Source organism: Poeciliopsis prolifica, unplaced genomic scaffold (genome assembly GCF_027474105.1).
Source record: "Poeciliopsis prolifica strain line A6 unplaced genomic scaffold, Auburn_PproV2 SCAFFOLD139, whole genome shotgun sequence".
Classification (NCBI taxonomy): Eukaryota; Metazoa; Chordata; class Actinopteri; order Cyprinodontiformes; family Poeciliidae; genus Poeciliopsis; species Poeciliopsis prolifica.
In genome coordinates, this window is record NW_026562514.1 from 43,053 (window position 1) to 60,848 (window position 17,796).

Genomic DNA, 17,796 nt, shown 5'->3' on the forward strand with positions numbered 1-17,796 from the left:
TCCTGATTCACGGTGCGGTTTGTTATTGAGCGGAGCTCCTTTAAATGTGAAGGGAAATGTTGACGGTCGGAGTTGAAAAAGTTGGTGAGTCGTCTTCCACCGGGTTTCCAAGTTGTCCGAGTTGTTTATTCGCGAACAATGTGGGAGGAGGGCGGAATGTGGTCGAGGTTGGGAGCGGAGTGAAGTTTTAAATGCGAACTTCCTCGCGCCTGCTCCCTGAACTCCTCCAGGTGAACGGAAGTACCGAGGCGCTATCGTTGCTTCCTCATAATGAGAACAGTCTTATTTATTTGAGCTTTTTTAAACTTTCACAGAGAAAGAGGGCTCGATTTTCGCCGCGGAGCAGCTGCCGGTACCGACACCTGGAAGATGTCAGGGGCGCCTGAACAGAACAGGAAGCGACGTCCCTTCAAGCTGTTCCTGATCTCGACCGACCTGCAGGTTCAGGATGATCTGGAGGGTCCCATCCTGCTGAGCAGGGGGTTCATCTGCCAAGAGCAGGACCAGGGCAAGATCCGAAAGGACGCCCTCTGGGTGAAGGTACCAGCTGACTTCATGGCAACTTCTTCCGAGTCAATCAACTCAACTTGCTGCACTTCATTGACGCGGTGTTAAAATTAGGACAACAATGAGATTCATTCGGACTTAAGGTTTCGGCAACCAGCGAGCGCGACTACTTTATCGATCATTCTCACGATTAATCGGATTGTAAAATTGGTCAAATTCTGCATTTTTGTCGTCGTACCACTCTAGGATTTTTATACAATACTGGAAATACATTAAAGATGCACATAAACAAAGAATTCAATTAATTTTAAACAAGAAAGCACACGTTTTATTTGGAAAAAACATATATAAATGCAAAAACAGGATTCTTTTAGGGAAAGCTTAATCATCTTCAGGAAAGGTGCATCTACAACTAAAAAATGCTTCTGACATCAACATGTGAGAAGCTCAGCCCTTTCTGCTCGACTTAACATTAATACATAGCAAGGCTGATCTGTTTGTTTATGTATGTTTTTTTAATGCGTCAATTAATGCTTAGATAAAAAAAAAAAACATATTTAAGCAGAGATTTTTTTTATTTGGCTCACTGGTCTGGGTATGTTTTTGTTTGTTTTTTTTTCCCACGTCTATATGCTCTAGTTAACGATTAATTGATTACTAAATTATAAGTTGATGATTATTTCAACTAATTTAGTTCACTTATTCCAATAAGTGATTTGGCACTTATGATTAGACAAACTGTAACAAACCTTCCACAGTTTTGTTACTTTGCAGCCATCAGCTCCTGTGGCTTTTATTGGGATTTTAAAATAGTTAAATCGTTTATTTACAGAAGGAACATTACACCTTCTTTATGTTTTTTATTAAAAATTGAACATTTAAAAAAATAGTGCCATGTTTCACGATTATTCGCTGCTACGTGTTGGTTCTCCACCCTAAATCCCAGTCACATACCCTGAGGTTTGTTCTTGTTACTGTTTTATTGCCATCGTTGTACTAGGAAGTGTCTGAATCAGAAGTCAACCTTCCCCACAAAGTATTGTGAATCTTAGCCATACCTCAAACTCACTGTAAAGGTCAATTTAAGGTCATCTTCGTACTCACCTTAGTTATTTATTTAATTTTTTTTCTCCCCACCTTGTGTGCACTACCTGTCCTTTTCATTTTCATGCAGGTGTTGGACAATGGTCTCATGGTGAAAATAGAAAAGAAATACTTGGTGGAAATCTCAGCTGACCTCGTTGGACTGGTGGAGCCTGTGTCTGACCTGGAAGTTCGACGAAGCCTACTAAGTAATGCGTTGGCGGCGTTAAGCGAATTGGGTTGTTGAGCGACCACATGAACATTGACATAAATCTTTTTTTTTTTTAACAAATGTCTGTGCACCAATCTTGTGCATTTTCCAGACAATCCAGACAACCTGCGACAGCTGGCTTCGCTCCCCACCAATGCTCCGCTGTGGGTCCTGATCGGCGGTCAGGACGAGCTGGTCGAGGCAGAACTCAAGTACATCGGACCGCTCAGCGGAGGGAGCGGCGCTTTGTATTTTGGAGTGGAGCTAAAGGTAACATTTGAGGGCTGGGTTCCCAGGAAATCTCCATAGATACGAAAGGAAGAGTTGAACAAATGACGAGTTGAAAGAAAAAAACATCTAACTTGTAAAACCAGACAGGCTAACAACGTTGGATCGTTTGCTCTCATGTATTTACAATGCTTTGAAAAGTATTTATACTGTTGAATTACGAGTGGAAGTAAAATAATAAAGTGTTAAAAATGTGTGTACATATTTTTATTCAGTTTTGGGTTAATTACTGCTCTGAATAAATATATTTGTTTCACCGAATGGCATTTTTTGAATTTTTATGTTCCAGTCAGCGAACACTGGATTAGTTGACAGTTATTTCAAATATGAATTAACCTGATTTATTGTGATTAATCCGACAATTAATCAATGATCAATTGTGATTAATCGTAACTATTTGTGATTAATTGTGACTATTCATGACTTTTCTTGATCAATGGTAATTAGTCACAATTAAAAGGATAATTTATCGTGATTAATCGCTTTTCATGATTATCATCGGATTGATCCAATCATTTGTCGTAATTAATCTGTAGAAAGCAGATTAATCATATTTAATTATGGAATGAATCATGATAATCATCCCATTAGTAATGATTAATCAGATTATTTGGATCATTTCAGCCCTAATTTTATTGCATGTTTGCTTGAAAAATAATGACAAAGGAATTGTTCCTGAAAATCCAGCTTTTCCTCCTTGTTGCTCCTCCAGGGATCAGCAGTGGGTAGAGGAACCTGCAACGGTTCCTACAAGGGCGTCCGCTACTTCTCCTGTCCCGACGCCTGCGGCCTCTTCGTCCCCGTGAGCCACATCCGCCTCCGCCACTGGTCCAGCAGGAACAACGTCGACGCGCCGAGAAAACCAGGGACCACTCCCGCCGCGCCAACCACGGCATCAACGGCCACCGTAGCAACATCGATCGCTCCAACCAGCCCCACCCGCGTCACATAAGCTTCCAACACAGTCGCCCCAAGGTCCAGGTGCAGACGCAGGCCGTGCTCTCGCGCACGGCCGAGTCGGCACCCATCGCCGTCCACAACAATCCGCGCGGCTCGTCGTCACCGCCGCCGTTCCACGTTGGCCAGAGAGTGAGCGTCAGCCTGGATGGGATCCTCCACGGCGGGGAGGTGCGGTTCTGTGGCGCACTGCCTGGCCGATCCTCGTCTTCGACGTACGTCGGCGTCCTTCTGGTGAGCAGGAACCACACAAGATGCATCTGGCCTCAGGATGTTGAATCCTTTATTTATTGGTTTGTTGGCGTTTTGTTGTTGTAGGATGCTCCTGCTGGTAGCTGGGATGGATTTTACCATGAACATAGGCTCTGCCACATTCCCTGTCACCTCTATGGACTGCTGCTTCCTGTCAGCAACGTTTTTGCAGGTGCATCGCAGGGTTTCTCCCACATATCGATTGTCTAGTGGTACTGTCAGAAAATATGTTTATTTAATTTTTTTTTTTAAATTCTGTGTTCTCAGAACAAACATCTCAACATCCAAATCCTCTTCCCCAACTTCCTAAGCCCATCTTGAAGCAGGCCTTGTCCCCTAGTACCAAACAAGCCCCGACGTCACCAATTCCCGCTCCCCGGACGCCCCTGGTTCTGCCTGCTAAACAAGCACTCAAGCCTCCTGTTCCTCCTCCAAAGCCTACACACAAACCTTTACTCACTCCTCCACTGCCCCCTCCAAAACCTCAAAACCTGACACCGGTGTCCGCCTCGGAGCACACCAACGGTTCCCACAGCCGTTTCTCGTCTTTAAGACCTGTAGACAACGAAGAGGAGAACGAGGATGAGGAGGAGGGTGCAGCTGATTACGGAGGAACGGGACTGGAGACGGAGCTGGAGGTTGGGTCGATGGTTGAGGTGAACGACCCGCCGCTCTTTGGGGTTATCCGATGGATTGGCTACTTGGGGGCCGTCAAGGACCCGGTGGCAGGAATTGAGCTGGTGAGTGTAGCTTCGACTTCGCTTTTCTTCTTCAGTTTAATGTCTCTTGACTTTTGAATATTGTTGAGGTTCTGCACAAAACTGATCTGAGATGCGGCACAGAACTGTTTTAGGTAAAGTCAGAGCATTCTGGTTTTCTAAAATATTTAACATTAAATAGAGTTGAAATTAATGTGACATTCTGTTAGCTAAAATAGAAGTAATGAACCATGAGCTAAAGCTAATCCATACTAATATGTTGTTGGGCCTCTTCTTTCTTTTTCTAAACATTTAGAAAAGAACGTTTTTGAATCTTCAATGAACTTTTTCTTCTTCACTGTGAGAGTCAAAGATTCAGCCTCACCTTTTTTTTTAAATTCTCCATCAGTAGAAGTAATTATTTTTTCTCATTGTTTTCGTTAATCCAATTAGTTTCTGATGTTTCATCAGTAAATGCCTGTAAATCCAGATTAATTGGATTAATAAAAAATGTCTGATGTTTGATTCAGTCCTGGTGATATTTGTGACAGCATGATATTAACCAATTGATAGTTTTGGACCAATAAATAAATGAACATTACATGGGTTGTTTTATTAACAGTTCACCGGTATAATTTAATGAAAGATGCCATGGAGATTGTAACACATTTATTCAAGCTTATATCATCGAAAAGTCTTAACTTCATGTATCCAAAATATAAAGCCATTAAAATGCATTGAATTCATTTTAACGAGCATTTCGGTCTTTTGATATTCTTGCTGCACTGTTTGGTCAGGCAGAAGTTTAAGTCGCGCTCGCATATTTTCATTGCATTGTGTGAGCGGTTGAGGTTAGCTGCTAGCCAGCTGACTACGAGCTGCTAGCCAGCTGACTACGAGCTGCTAGCCAGCTGACTACGAGCTGCTAGCCAGCTGACTACGAGCTGCTAGCCAGCTGACTACGAGCTGCTAGCCAGCTGACTACGAGCTGCTAGCCAGCTGACTACGAGCTGCTAGCCAGCTGACTACGAGCTGCTAGCCAGCTGACTACGAGCTGCTAGCCAGCTGACTACGAGCTGCTAGCCAGCTGACTACGAGCTGCTAGCCATTTTGCGTCTGCTTTGCGAAGTCCAAATTTATCGCCAGTTGGTTGGACGAAGTCTGTATAATTTTGTATGTCGTAAATTTCACTTGATAGCAATTTGAGTCTGTCTACTTGAGCTGGTGAAACACGCAGAGAAACCTTGAAGTTCTGTGTCCCGTAAAAGGGACAGAAAATATGCCAGTTTCTAGGACAGTGCAAGATATTTAGGTTCCACAGGAAATGATGTGGGATGCTGAAGAAAACTGATTTAGCGGTGTTGAATCAGAAAGCGATTCAACAAAATATGACTTTTTTTTTTTTTTTTTTTTAATCACAGCACGTGTGTTATCTGTTTTCACACGTTTGCGTTTCAGGAGCAGGAGCTGTCCGCTGGAACAGACGGCAGTTACCTCGGCGACCGCCACTTCCGTTGCCCCGCCAACAAGGGGCTGTTCGTCAAGCTTCGCAACTGCAGACGGGACTCCAGGTTCCCCGTCCCCGAGAAGCCCGTCAACCAAGTGGAGCGTTGCAACTCGATAGGTGAGAAAGCGCTCGGCCGCTTAGCCAAAGCCGGACTGTAAAGCTGGAACATTTCTGCATCCTGTTGCTTATTAAATTCGATGTCACCCGTTCTCTTGTAATGTCCAACCCGCATCCGCGGCTCTCAGCATTTGCAGACTGGGGAAGCGAGCGGTGGACGAGCACACCCCTCCGGTGGACGGGGACGAGGCCAGGCAGCTGTACGAAGGCTCAAAGAGAGGCATCCAGGGTCACCTGAACTCCTGCTACCTGGACGCCACGCTGTTTCAGGTGAGGAACAAATGAATGCGTTCGAGAGGAAAACGACAGAAGCAGTGACCTGGTTGCATAAATGTTGCTTTCTACATATCACATCGAGGCACTTTTTCATTACACGTTCAGGTATTCGATTAGACAACAACAAACGATTATTTTAGTTATCGATGAATAATTAATTGGATAGAAGTAATGTCGCTTTTTGAAGGTTTTTCAGTTGAGCCTTTTTTTAAAACAATATCAGAAATACATTTGTAAAATGCAAAGAAACAAATCATTTCATTCATTTTTCTAAATGAGGAAAAAAATCATTTTCTTGCCTAAAATTTAAGAAAATCTGATCATTTCTGGATTAACCAATTAATAATTAGATTTTTGAAAAAGTGTTAAATAGAAGTTTTTATTTCATAAAATTTTAACCATGTCAAGCTAAAACTATACCACTTGAGGAGTGATGGTAGAACATATTTATAGACAAAAAATTTTTTTTAAGTTAATTACTGCTCAGCCTGTGTTGTTCTCTCAGCAGCTGACCTTTTTGAGTCCATGTACTCTAGCTAACAATTATTCAATCACTAAATTGATTGATTATTATTTCAGTAATTGATTCATCACGATTAATCCAATTAATCGTTTCAGCCTGGCTCTCAATAACCAACTACATCAAATTGGACTAGTCCGAAATAAAGATCATCAGTCCTTGTTGGATTTTTATCACGTTTACCTGCATTCTTAGGCTAAAGTCATAGTTACTATATAGGCTACAGAAGATAATCAAAATTATTTTATTGTACAAATGTGCCAGTCAGGAGAAGGAGAAGGGAACAAAAATATCCAAAGCATTAAAGATTGAAATCCATTTTCTTGCAAATGCCTCGATACCCACAGGGAAACATTCATTTATTTATTTTTTGTCAAAGTAGAGCAGGTAAATCTGGTTTATTGGAGATGCAGGATACTGACAGACTCCTCTCTCTTTCTGTTAATAAAAAAAATAAAAATAAGTGAAACAATGAAGACATTTATTTCCCTTTTGTCTGCAGTTTGTTCTCCTGCTGCAGCTCGGCAGACTGGGTGTTATTTTGGCCATTTGACGCTGAAACGGACCAAAGCTCCAGACAGGCTCAGGACCTGCTTCGCTGTGAGATAGTCAACCCGCTGAGAAGGTGCATGTCTGTTTTTGGGGGTTTTCGTGCACGTTTGTAATAGAAACACAACTACTCTGAGTGTTTCTGAAAAGCAAAATTCCCTCTCGGAACCCAATCTAAAATGTGTGTGTGCATGCGTTCGTGTGTGTGTGTGTTGCTCTGTTATTAAGGAATGGCTACGTATGTGCCAGTAAGACCATGGCTCTGAGGCGCCTGCTAGAAGCTGCCAACAGCAACGCAGGGTTCACCAACCAGGAAAAAGGTGTGCATGCATTGTGTCCGGGACTCTGACTTCCTGTTTTTTTTTTTTTTTTGTTTGTTTTAAGTTCTCTGTTGTTAAAACTAAGGAATGTTGCCACGCTGCTCTCTCGCCCTGTCTGTCAGATCCCGAAGAGTTCCTGAACAAGCTTTTCCAGCTGCTGCGAGTCGAGCCGCTCCTAAAGATCAGGTCATTTACTCGTCGGCTCCTTTATTCTACCAGCATATAAGGTTAACACGCTGTTCTTGGTTCAAATGCGATCACTGCTGCAGTCAGACCTGTAGCTCGTATGCAAACAATGCCATCATGTCTGGTTTCCGAAGCGACAACGTAGCCGTTTCCCTCCATTCCCTGCGTTCTTGTGCAAGAGCACAGCGCAACCCAGACCTACGGCTAGTTTAGTTCACACAATATCAGAGATACAGGTGCAGAGATCTCTTACGTGAATGAAAATCTGAGTTGTTTTTGCTGCACTACAAGTCATTTTCTACGTTCGTGGCATCAAGAGAAGCTACAGCATGTACTTTTTGACTTTAAAACTTTGCTTTCATTGACAAAACCCCAGAAAAATTATGTTTATGACTTCAGTAACCCCAGGGGAAAGTACTTTTTCCACGTGCCGCGTCTAAAAGTCACACCTGTCCTCCTCCCTTTGTCTCTGTTTCAGATCAGCGACTCAGCAGGTTCAGGAGTGCCATCTCTACCAACTCTTCCCACCAACGCTCCCCGCCTCTCCCACGTCCCCCGTCGACTCTCCCATCCCCATGGCCTCGCCTGTGTCCATGAGGGTCGCCAGCGTTCAGTCCCTGCTGGAGTCCTCCTTCCTGCACGGCGGCCTCAAGTTTGCCGAGGTAAAGTTCAGGATTTCATCATCCAGCTACTCCCGTGGCCATTGCCTACTTGTGCAAGTCCTCTAAAATAAAAAATAAAAAATAAATCTTGCTTACAGCACAGTTTAGGCTTTCTGCTCTTTATTTGGATTGTCTCCGGTCAGTTTTTGACCGGGCCAATTAGAAGAAGTTGTGATCTTTGATGTAGAATTTTTGCGTAGTCTGTCTGTCGTTTTAACCGTGGCAGCAGAGGAAGAGAAGGAAGACATTCAATCCGTGTCGGCCAAGCTTCCAGATATTGAATTAACATTTGCAGCAGCCTTGTTCAGTTTGGCACTTCTCTCTTTACGGTGGAGGATGGTTGTTTACAGCACAAGCAGTTTCCGATAAGCCTCATAGTACTGAACTCAACAGAGGCCATGCGTTTCTCAACAGACGAGAACCCAAACCCTCTGGACGAAGCCCAGGAAATGGATTTTATTAGACTAATTGTGCTGCCTAAGAATTACAAAAGTTCTTGTTTCTTTTAGCTACTTTAAACAGAGGTGACATGCAATCTTCATATTGCGGTAAAGTTGCGTTAATATTCTCTGTCGTTGTTGAACTTTGAATACACTGCAAAAACGTGAGTGAACCAGAGAATGAAGACATGAGTCTTTTAGCTCGATCTCAGCATAGGGATTTGTTTGTTTTTGAACACTGAAACATGGCAGCAAACAATGTCTGAGCCTGAGCTTCTTACAAGAACTTGTATTTATGTTCCTTGCCCCACCAGGCTCCCTCCTGCCTACTTCTGCTAATGCCCCGGTTTGGCAAGGACTTCAAAATGTTTGACGCTATCTTGCCCACCCTCAGTCTGGATATCACAGATTTGCTGGACGACAGTAAGATTTTATTGCTTGTCTGTTGCATCTTAATATCATGTCTTGCTTGCTTCACTTGCCGTTTTTATTTCATTTATGAATATGTCTCTCGCTGTGTGTACCTGTGTCTGTAGCTCTCAGGCAGTGCACTATCTGCCAGGCTGTAGCCGAGTGGGAGTGTGTGCAGTGCTACGAAGACTTGGACATCACTCCCGGACACCTTAAGCAATACTGCCAGACGTGCAACACACAGGTATCCCTTTATCACCTGGAGAACCTGTCGTAATAATGATGACAAAACAAGAGCGGTATTGATTCTGTTCAATTTTTCTTCTGTGCACGACTAGGTTCACAGTCACAGGAACCGCGCGTCGCACAGCCCGGTCAAGATCGCTGTTCCTCAGGGGGCGCGGTCGGGCCCTCTTCATCACACCCGCCAGCGCATGTCTCTCTTTGCGGTGACGTGCATCGAAACCAGCCATTACGTCAGCTTCGTCAAGCACGGACCCCAGGCCTCCGACTGGCTGTTCTTCGACAGCATGGCAGACCGAGAAGGTGAGCGGGAGGGCGGCACAAATCGCTCCTCTTGTGTCCGAACACAAAAGCCTCACGTTCGTTTGTTCGCTTCCTCGACCAGGTGGCGAGAACGGCTTCAACATCCCCCAGGTGAGGGGGTGTCCCGAGGTGGGCCGCTACCTCGGCCTGTCGGAGGAGGAGCTGGGGAGGGTAGACGCCTCGTCTCTGAGGGAGTCGGCCCGGAGGCTGCTCTGCGACTCCTACATGTGCCTGTACCACAGCCCAGAGCTCAGCCTCTACAAGTGATATGAAGACAAGAAAAACAAACTGAAAATGTTTTTTTTTCCTTTTAATAAGGAATTAAAGAAACGAATGCACTCACAAGATATCATGTAGCAAAAACAACCGGCCTTACACAGCATTGATTTATCTTTATTATGGGAGTTATATGTTGTTTTTTTCGGGGGGTTTTGCCTTTTGAACAAACATGAAGAAGCTGAGCCTTAATCACTCAGATATCTGTGTTTAAGCTGTTTCTCAATGTGCATACACTGTACAGAACCACTGTGCCTCTTATGTGTGACTTGTGTATACTTAATACGGTTTGCACTGCTTTGATTGTCAGTAAGTTTGTACATAATATGATTGTTCTGAACGGACAGCTAAGATGCACATACTTTTATTCTTCAAGTGGTGTTCAGATGTTGCAGCATATCACTGGGTAATGTTTGATATAATAAAATCCCTAGATTTGGGGGTTTTTTTTGTTGTATTTGTTTTTTTTAACAATATCCTGACATGTTAGAATATCTCACAGAGCACTGTTTAGTTTGTCATCTGAAAATGACGTAACACTAGATCAGGGGTGCTCAATATGTCGATCGCGATCAACCAGTCGATCACAGGGAGTTTTTGAGTTGATCACCTGTTCGGGTTATTTTACCTTTGTTCACTTCTGCAGTAAATCTATAAAGGTGTGGTCAGGCCACCCCCCTAAACTAAGGGTGGGCAAGTAGTGCATTCACTGAAGCTGCTGAGAGGTCGAAGGTAAGTCAAGAACAACCCATATAAAAATGATCTTTTACGTCACAATTGTATCTTAGTTTATTTTGATCTATCACATAAATTCTCTAAAATGCACAATTTGTCAAAAAGAAAAAGTTTGAGTATTTACACTGGATAACTGAACCATATCTTAAGATATAATTCAATGCAAAAAATGTAAAAACACAAAAATAGGATGTGTGGGTATATGTAATATTAGTAGTATGTAATATTTTAGAATAATCTCAAACTTTTATAATACAAAATTCCTGTATAGGTAAGTAAATGTGGCGGAAGCTTCCTCCCCAATATGGCGGCGACGCTAACGTACCAACGACTGGCTGTGCGACGTCTACGTGCACCAACGTCTCTGAGCGTAACTGCGCCATCATTGCGGGCCTAGGAATCAGCGAGTGTCGGCGGAACAAGTTGTTCTTCGGCTCTCCTTACGGGCCAGTGTCGCTTGTTCTTCTTGAAAAGCCAACTTTGGACGGCAGCGGCACCGGTTTAGATGTATTTATAAGGTAAGCTAACCTCCCGCAGTGCGCGTGGCTTTAACCGTTCGACGTTAGCTGACAGCGACACCCCGCCTGTGCTGCGTCGAGCTGCGGCGCTGCCGCTGTGCTCCCTGGAACAACTTAAACCAACTAATATCTGTAATACCGCGTCCAAATCTCCCCGACTGCTGTCAGTACGTGCTAACGTCCTGTCTCGTTCCGCCTTATTATCCACGAGTCTGTGTTAGACCGCTCTAAACAAAGCTATTGCTTTCTTAAATTCGCCCGCTGTTAAAGAAAAACCTTAGTTTTTAAAACGCGCTTGTGTCAACTGAGCAAAAATGGCATCTTTGACAAATAAAACGGTGTTAGAAGTGCAAAATGTCCCAATTTCAGCTTCTAGAAAATTGACTTCTTTGTGCTATTTACTATATATCGCACAACAAACCGTTTAGTGGTTAAATCTGACTCAATTTCTGTTTTACATGTTATTTGTTGCTGTTGTGAGCTTATTAGTATCCACTGTTCCAGGAAGGCTTCTGCTCATGACAGTTAAATAGTTTCACTGTTGTCAGTGTGTTATATTTATACTGTCCAGTCATTTTGGTGATGTGATTTACAAAAGTATTCACACACCCCTGGAGCTTTTTGTATGTTACAACCACAAACTTAAGTGTGTACCAACATAAAGTAGTGTATAGTGGTGAGTAAGAAGGAAAAGTGATCATGTCTTGGCACATATTGTCACCTGAGAGGTCTGGACTTTGACTTTATTGAGGGGATCCATATTCAAGGGTTGAACAATCCCACCAAAATCTGCGACAAATTTGTGGTTGAGGAAAAAGTTTAAGTAATATTCTTGCAAAGCCATTACAGATCATCATCTGCAGTAAAATGGAGTTTCTTTATTGTTTCCGTTGTTAATATTTTGCTTTTCTTGATCCTTACAAAGGGAAGATAAAACAAAAGTTTCATGGATGTCATCATGTATGTTTCTAGCCGCGTGCAGGTGCACACTGTCTCCGAGGACCAGCGGTGAAGTTTGTTGTCATGGCGTCTCCAGGGGGACAGGGAGGAGGAGCTTTGTCCACAAGAGGAGGCAGCGGAGCCCGAAGGATGAAGTGGGCCCTCGAGCTCAGTGTGGGAAACACAAGGTAGACTGCTCTTCTGTGTCAACCTGCCTATGTTTACATACCATTTGTATCAACTGTGTTCTAAACTGTAGCAGGTACTTGAAACTATTTGTGGTTCAAATTGAAATAACAATTTTGCTTCTTTTATTTTTTTTCTTTAAATATGCAAATAACAATTGTTTTTTTTTTTTACCTGAAGTCCTGATACTGTGTGTAGGGTCCTTCACAATTCAGCTTCTGGAATCTAATTTACAGTTTTTTCCACTCCAGGCCTGTAGGGGGGGTAATGTGCTTGTTATCTAATGGTGATTTCAGAAGAGAAAAAGATTCTTACTATAACTTTAACATGGGTTTTGCATCTTGGACTCAGGGCCATTTTATTCCTTTGCCGTTCCATACTTTCTACAGCTGATCAAGCTGAAAACTTGATCACCTGTTGTGGTCAACAGTGATGCATGTTCAGGTGGCATTCTCAGCAACTTTTTGCTTCCAAATAAATAGATTCCAGGCTAGCAAATCAAATAAAGACTTAAGCAATCCAGTGGTCTGTTTTGATGGGAAGTAAGAGAACTTAAAACAACCACATATCAGGTATTTAAAAAAAAAGACGTATTGTGTTGCATGACATGTCAAGATATGTCTTTAGCTCATTCGGTTTGCTTGAGACGGAGTAAGTCAAACATCCAGCGTACAACAGGGTGACCGAACATGTTCTCATTTATTATTTCGACATATTTTATGGGACATGTTAGATTTGGAAATTTTAAGACCTTCAAAAAGTCCCAGCTTCATTTGTCTAAAATGAAGGTAGCCTTAAACTTTCTTACATTTGTTAAAGATAAATACGTTAATCGCAGGTCTTAAATTTTGTTGTGGCAGAACTATTCAATTGTATATATTCTATGTAGGTTGATTTTTTTTTTTTTTCTCCCCACTGAACTTTTGCATCAGGCAGGAGTTTGAGGCTTTATGTGATTCAAGGCAATTTAGCTAGCAAGCAGACAAGCAGGCCATTAGCAGCTAGCATGTGGTTCATTTGCTGTTAGCATATGACTCTCTAGTTAGCTAGAGTGCCACAAAAAAAGAAAAGGAAAGACAAACCTTTAGAGTTTTGGTCTCCTGCATTTCTTTGTATGTCTTTGTCTTTATATCGGTCTTAAATTTTATTCATAATGGTCTTAAAAAGTCTTAAATTTAAGTTGATGAAATCTGCAGTTTGGCCACAAATCTCTGGTTGGTCACATGGTGTTTGGAATATAATTAAACCAAGATGGACCCTTCATTTATTGGTCAAAACAACCAGTCTCTATACATTAGCACTTATCTGAAAGTTGCAGAAACGGTCTGATTCAGAGCTGGACTGTTGTTGCTGCTTGCAGGAGCCGCGGTGACCGACAAGGCGGTCAGGGCGATGTCATTTACCCCATTGGCTACTCAGAGAAACCCGTTCCCGACACCAGCATCCAGGAGACCGACAAGAACCTGGTGGAGAAGGTAGCGTGGTCAGCGTTGCTAAAACAGACAGTCTCCTCAAGGAGTTTGTGACAGCTTACATGTGAAAGGAGTTTATTTGACAGATCTGCCGTTTTTTGCCGCGAGCTTGACTCTCTCTTTCTCTCTTTCTTTTCTTGCTTTGCGCTGCAGCGTTGCTGGGACGTGGCCCTCGGGCCCCTGAAGCAGATTCCCATGAACCTGTTCATCATGTACATGTCTGGCAACACCATCTCCATCTTCCCCATCATGATGGTCTGCATGATGGCCTGGAGGCCCATACAGGCTCTCATGTCGATGTCAGCGAGTGAGTGTTCAGTACTGAGATTGTCCGCCGGTTCCGCTCTGAATCCGTGTTCGTTTCTGACGCGCTGACCGTGTCGTCCTCGTCGCTCAGCCTTCAAGCTGTTGGAGAGCTCCAGTCAGCAGTGGCTACAGGGGCTCGTCTATCTGATCGGTAACCTTCTAGGAGCGGCGTTGGCCATTTATAAGTGTCAGTCAATGGGGCTGCTTCCGACACACTCGTCCGATTGGCTGGCTTTCATAGAGCCGCCGCAGGTAACATCACAAACACACACCGCTTCCCAAAAGAAGCCTTTCAGATGACACGTGTTGTAATGATAAATGACGATGTGCCAGAATGAGTCAGGCCGGGTTTTATTCTCATAATTCCTGATATGGTATAATTTATGCAGAGGGCTGCAATATTCACAATCCAAAATGAAATTTTTGCTGTCAGTCCAACTTAATAATTCGTTAGAGCCACAAATGTTACATGAATGACAGAGTAGTCATACTGAGAAGAGTGTTAAAAAAATTAACTCCTTCGATTAAGAGGTCAATAATATTACATGAATGAAGTTCTATGAGAATAAAGTTAAAGTAACATGAGACAAAAGTCACATTACAAGAATATTGTAATTGAAATAATAAGAATAAACTCATATTAGGAGAAAGTCATATTTAAAGAAAAAAGTAGAAATAGCTTGAGAATAGGGTGATACTGTTTTTGAGTAAAAAGTCACAGTAATTTTAGAATAAAGTCATAATACTACAAGAAAAAACTTGTAATGTTATGTAATATACATTGACTCTAATTCTCTGTCCTAATTTGTAATAGCATTCGTATCATGTCATGAATTTTTAAGATATAAATGCAGGAGAGCTGTGGTGTTTGTTTTTTGTTCTTTGTTTTTGGCTCTCCAACCAGGGTGTCATTCTGTCAGGGGGCAGCGCAAGCAACTGGAGTAAAATGGCTCAATTTAAAAGGTTTTATCAGCTGCGTTCGGGCCAATGAGGAATAGACTTCCCCACAACACAAAATATTACCCTTAGTGGATAGTGAAGGTGAAGAAGGCATCTGAATTCTATTTGGTACCAAATTAAAGGCTTATTTCACCTTGAACTTTCTCGATCATCTCTCGTGAAGTAATCAAACGAGCTGAGTTCGCTTTAAACTTAGTTTGGTGATTTCAGACTAATGTAGAAGCGAAAGCTGCGACTTGAAGACAGATCAAACCTGTTCTGCTTTACTCTGATTACAGATTCTTCAGCTTTTTTACAGTGCAGGCCTGTGAAAAGGCCCTGCTGCACTGGTTCCTAAAAGCAACAGGTTTGGTTGAAACAACGCGTCGTTTAGCCCTGCTGTTCCCGCTGCAGCAGGTTTTCAAAGTGGTCTCTGTCACTGACTTTCAACTTTGGTTTGTGTAGTTATGCTTGACAGAACGACAAGTATAACTTGTTCTTGTCTTTGCTATGCTGTAAGGTGATAGACGAGTTTTTCTAACACCTTCAATTGTGCGTGGAAACACCCAGTTTGAGGACTTTTTGTTTTTGTTTTTAGTTTTTTTTTTCTTTCTGGTAAAGGCTGTAGGACCTTTAAGGATGATCCATGTGTTAAATAGGTCTGACTTTTCTTCATTTTCGATACCAATATCTGAGGTTTAGTATCAGCTGATATGGGAAAACGCTGCTGAACTGACTTTTCTTTTTTTTTTTTTTAAATACGAACATAAATATACCAAATTACAATTTATTTGATCGCTCTGCACCACTCCAGCACACTAAAGTCTACCAATAGCATCACAAGCTTGGTCAAATATATGAAAACAACAAAAACATAAAATAAATAATATGCTGAAACTGATAAACTCGGTGGGTCGACCAGCTTGGTCGGACATTTAAAAATTAAACTGCAGCAAATCTTTCAAATGGTTGAGGAAGTTCAATTAGGAATTCTAAAGATAATGTGAAATAAGAATAAAGCAAGACGTGGCTCAAGAGAATAAATCATAGAATTAGAGGAAATATATCTGTGTTTATGGCTCTGGCACATCGTCACCAACACCAAAATGTCTGTATCGGTCCAGACATTTTTTCAATGTCTGGATCGATACAGATATTAACGTCTCTACTGACATCGTACTGTTTTGTTTTTGTTTGTCCTGGACAGAGGATGGAGATCATGGGCGGAGGGATGGTGCTGTGAAGCGGACTTCCGCTGACGTCGCATACTGTACATACCCCACTCTTCTTCTTCTTCTTCGTGCCACACCACCAGGCTGCCCATCGCAACAAAAGCCTGACTTTTAGAAGCCATCAGGATCCAGACTCGACCACCCCAGCTAAAACAGACATGTTTACTACAGCAAGGTGTACAGCACAGCTTACCATCAGGGATTTATCCACCATGCTCTCCACCATCCCCCCTCTGTCTTCTGGGTTTGTTGCTGAAGCGGTACTTTGGTCTTCCTCTCTGGCGATAAGCAAGCATTCTTTTTTTTTTTTTCTTTTTAAATACTCTCATAAAGATAGCGGGTAATGCTGACTACTGTCTGGCTACCGTCATTTTCTGTGCAGATAAAAATTGACTTCGCAGTAGATTATTAATGGAGAATTTCACAGAACTCAGACCGTAACATCACTAATGAAAATCACTTTATCCGTCTCTAATTCCTGAAATTGTTGGGCAGAGTCTGCAAAAATGTTTAGCTTTTTTCTTTTTCTGAAAAAAAAAGAAATTGTTTCAGTTCAATCGCTTTTTTTTTTTAATTTTGTATATTCAATTTGTAGTGAAGTAATTCAGTATGTCAACACAACTTCAACCCTCTGCCCAGCAACATTAACTCAGTTTTAATTTATAGGTCTGTTTAATTTATGCTGATTTGCCTATGAAAATGTTCTATAAATAAATCCTTATTGCTTGAAAGACAATGTTTTCAACTGTGTCAATAAATGTATTGGAGGAAAAAAGAGACTTTCTTCATGCTTTAAAAAGGAGGTTAATTTCTCCCACTGCTCCAGTCAGCACACGTTGAGGCCCGACTGAAGTTTGCCAATGACCATTTCAATAATCTAGAGAAACCATTAGAACGTTTTGGTATAAACTTCACTCCCAGTGCTTGGAGGGTGAGTAATCCCAAAAACACCATCCCAATAATGAAGCATCAGGTGGAAACGTCCTGCTTTGGTTGAGCTCTTCTGTGAAGGGAACAGAGGATGGGTCAAAAGCCCTGCTGCATTTGCCTACAAACCTGGTCAAGAACTACAGGAGACCTCTTGATTTTCTTCCAAAAAAGCACAACTTTTGCTGTGGTCTGACAACTACTTGCGATCGATGTTACATCCCATCTAAGTCGTGTGGTTAAGAAGATCACGACTGCCCTTTTTTAATGGTAAAATCACAATTTATCCAGTTTTCCCAAGTAGAACATTTATAAAGAAAAATAGACCTCTGGTGTTTGAAACTTAATGGACAGGTTGACTCTGAAAAAGCTGTCAAGCAAATACCGCAATCACTTTTTTATAATGAAATTAACTGAGGTGACCTGCAAAAGGCACTCTTTAAATATCGCAGCAAGAATGTTAATTGCATCAGAGAACAAAAACAAACAAACATAATTTTCAGCCTCTAGTTTCGTAATTGTTACCCTTCATGCATGATCTCGGAACCATCAGAAAGTGGATTGAACACGATAGAGACAGAACTCTTGGACCTTTTCCATGGCAGACCGAATCCACGGGAGGCAGCAGCGCACAGCAGCACCCCCTTGTGGACGACATAATACGACACATGTAAGCAGTAATGCAATTTTATTTTATTTTATTTTATTATTATTATTTTTTTTAAATAACAGGCCT

General features: G+C 42.1%; 2 protein-coding genes across 3 annotated transcripts; both read left to right on the forward strand.

Annotated features, from left to right (window-relative positions):
• The first annotated feature begins 12 nt into the window (after positions 1-12).
• si:cabz01101003.1 (ubiquitin carboxyl-terminal hydrolase CYLD) lies at positions 13-10,246 on the forward strand. Its single transcript, XM_055025186.1, is given in 19 exon segments — positions 13-230; positions 315-540; positions 1,682-1,799; positions 1,914-2,071; positions 2,802-2,940; positions 2,943-3,280; positions 3,365-3,470; positions 3,566-4,038; positions 5,455-5,620; positions 5,749-5,772; positions 5,775-5,886; positions 6,916-7,041; positions 7,194-7,285; positions 7,408-7,471; positions 7,950-8,133; positions 8,888-8,996; positions 9,110-9,228; positions 9,323-9,530; positions 9,613-10,246. Coding segments are annotated over 18 exon segments (2,892 nt in total). The 5' UTR covers positions 13-230; positions 315-369; the 3' UTR covers positions 9,798-10,246.
• A 639-nt stretch (positions 10,247-10,885) lies between these two features.
• emc4 (ER membrane protein complex subunit 4) lies at positions 10,886-16,869 on the forward strand. 2 transcript variants are annotated; one of them, XM_055025183.1, is made up of 6 exons: positions 10,886-11,059; positions 12,032-12,186; positions 13,545-13,659; positions 13,810-13,963; positions 14,054-14,214; positions 16,109-16,869. In XM_055025183.1, the coding sequence occupies exons 2-6, from the start codon at positions 12,083-12,085 to the stop codon at positions 16,142-16,144; spliced, it is 570 nt and encodes a 189-aa protein (XP_054881158.1). In that variant the 5' UTR covers positions 10,886-11,059; positions 12,032-12,082; the 3' UTR covers positions 16,145-16,869. The 2 variants fall into 2 exon arrangements, with proteins under 2 accessions (XP_054881158.1, XP_054881159.1); XM_055025184.1 differs by lacking the exon at positions 10,886-11,059 and adding an exon at positions 11,079-11,226.
• Positions 16,870-17,796: the final 927 nt, after the last annotated feature.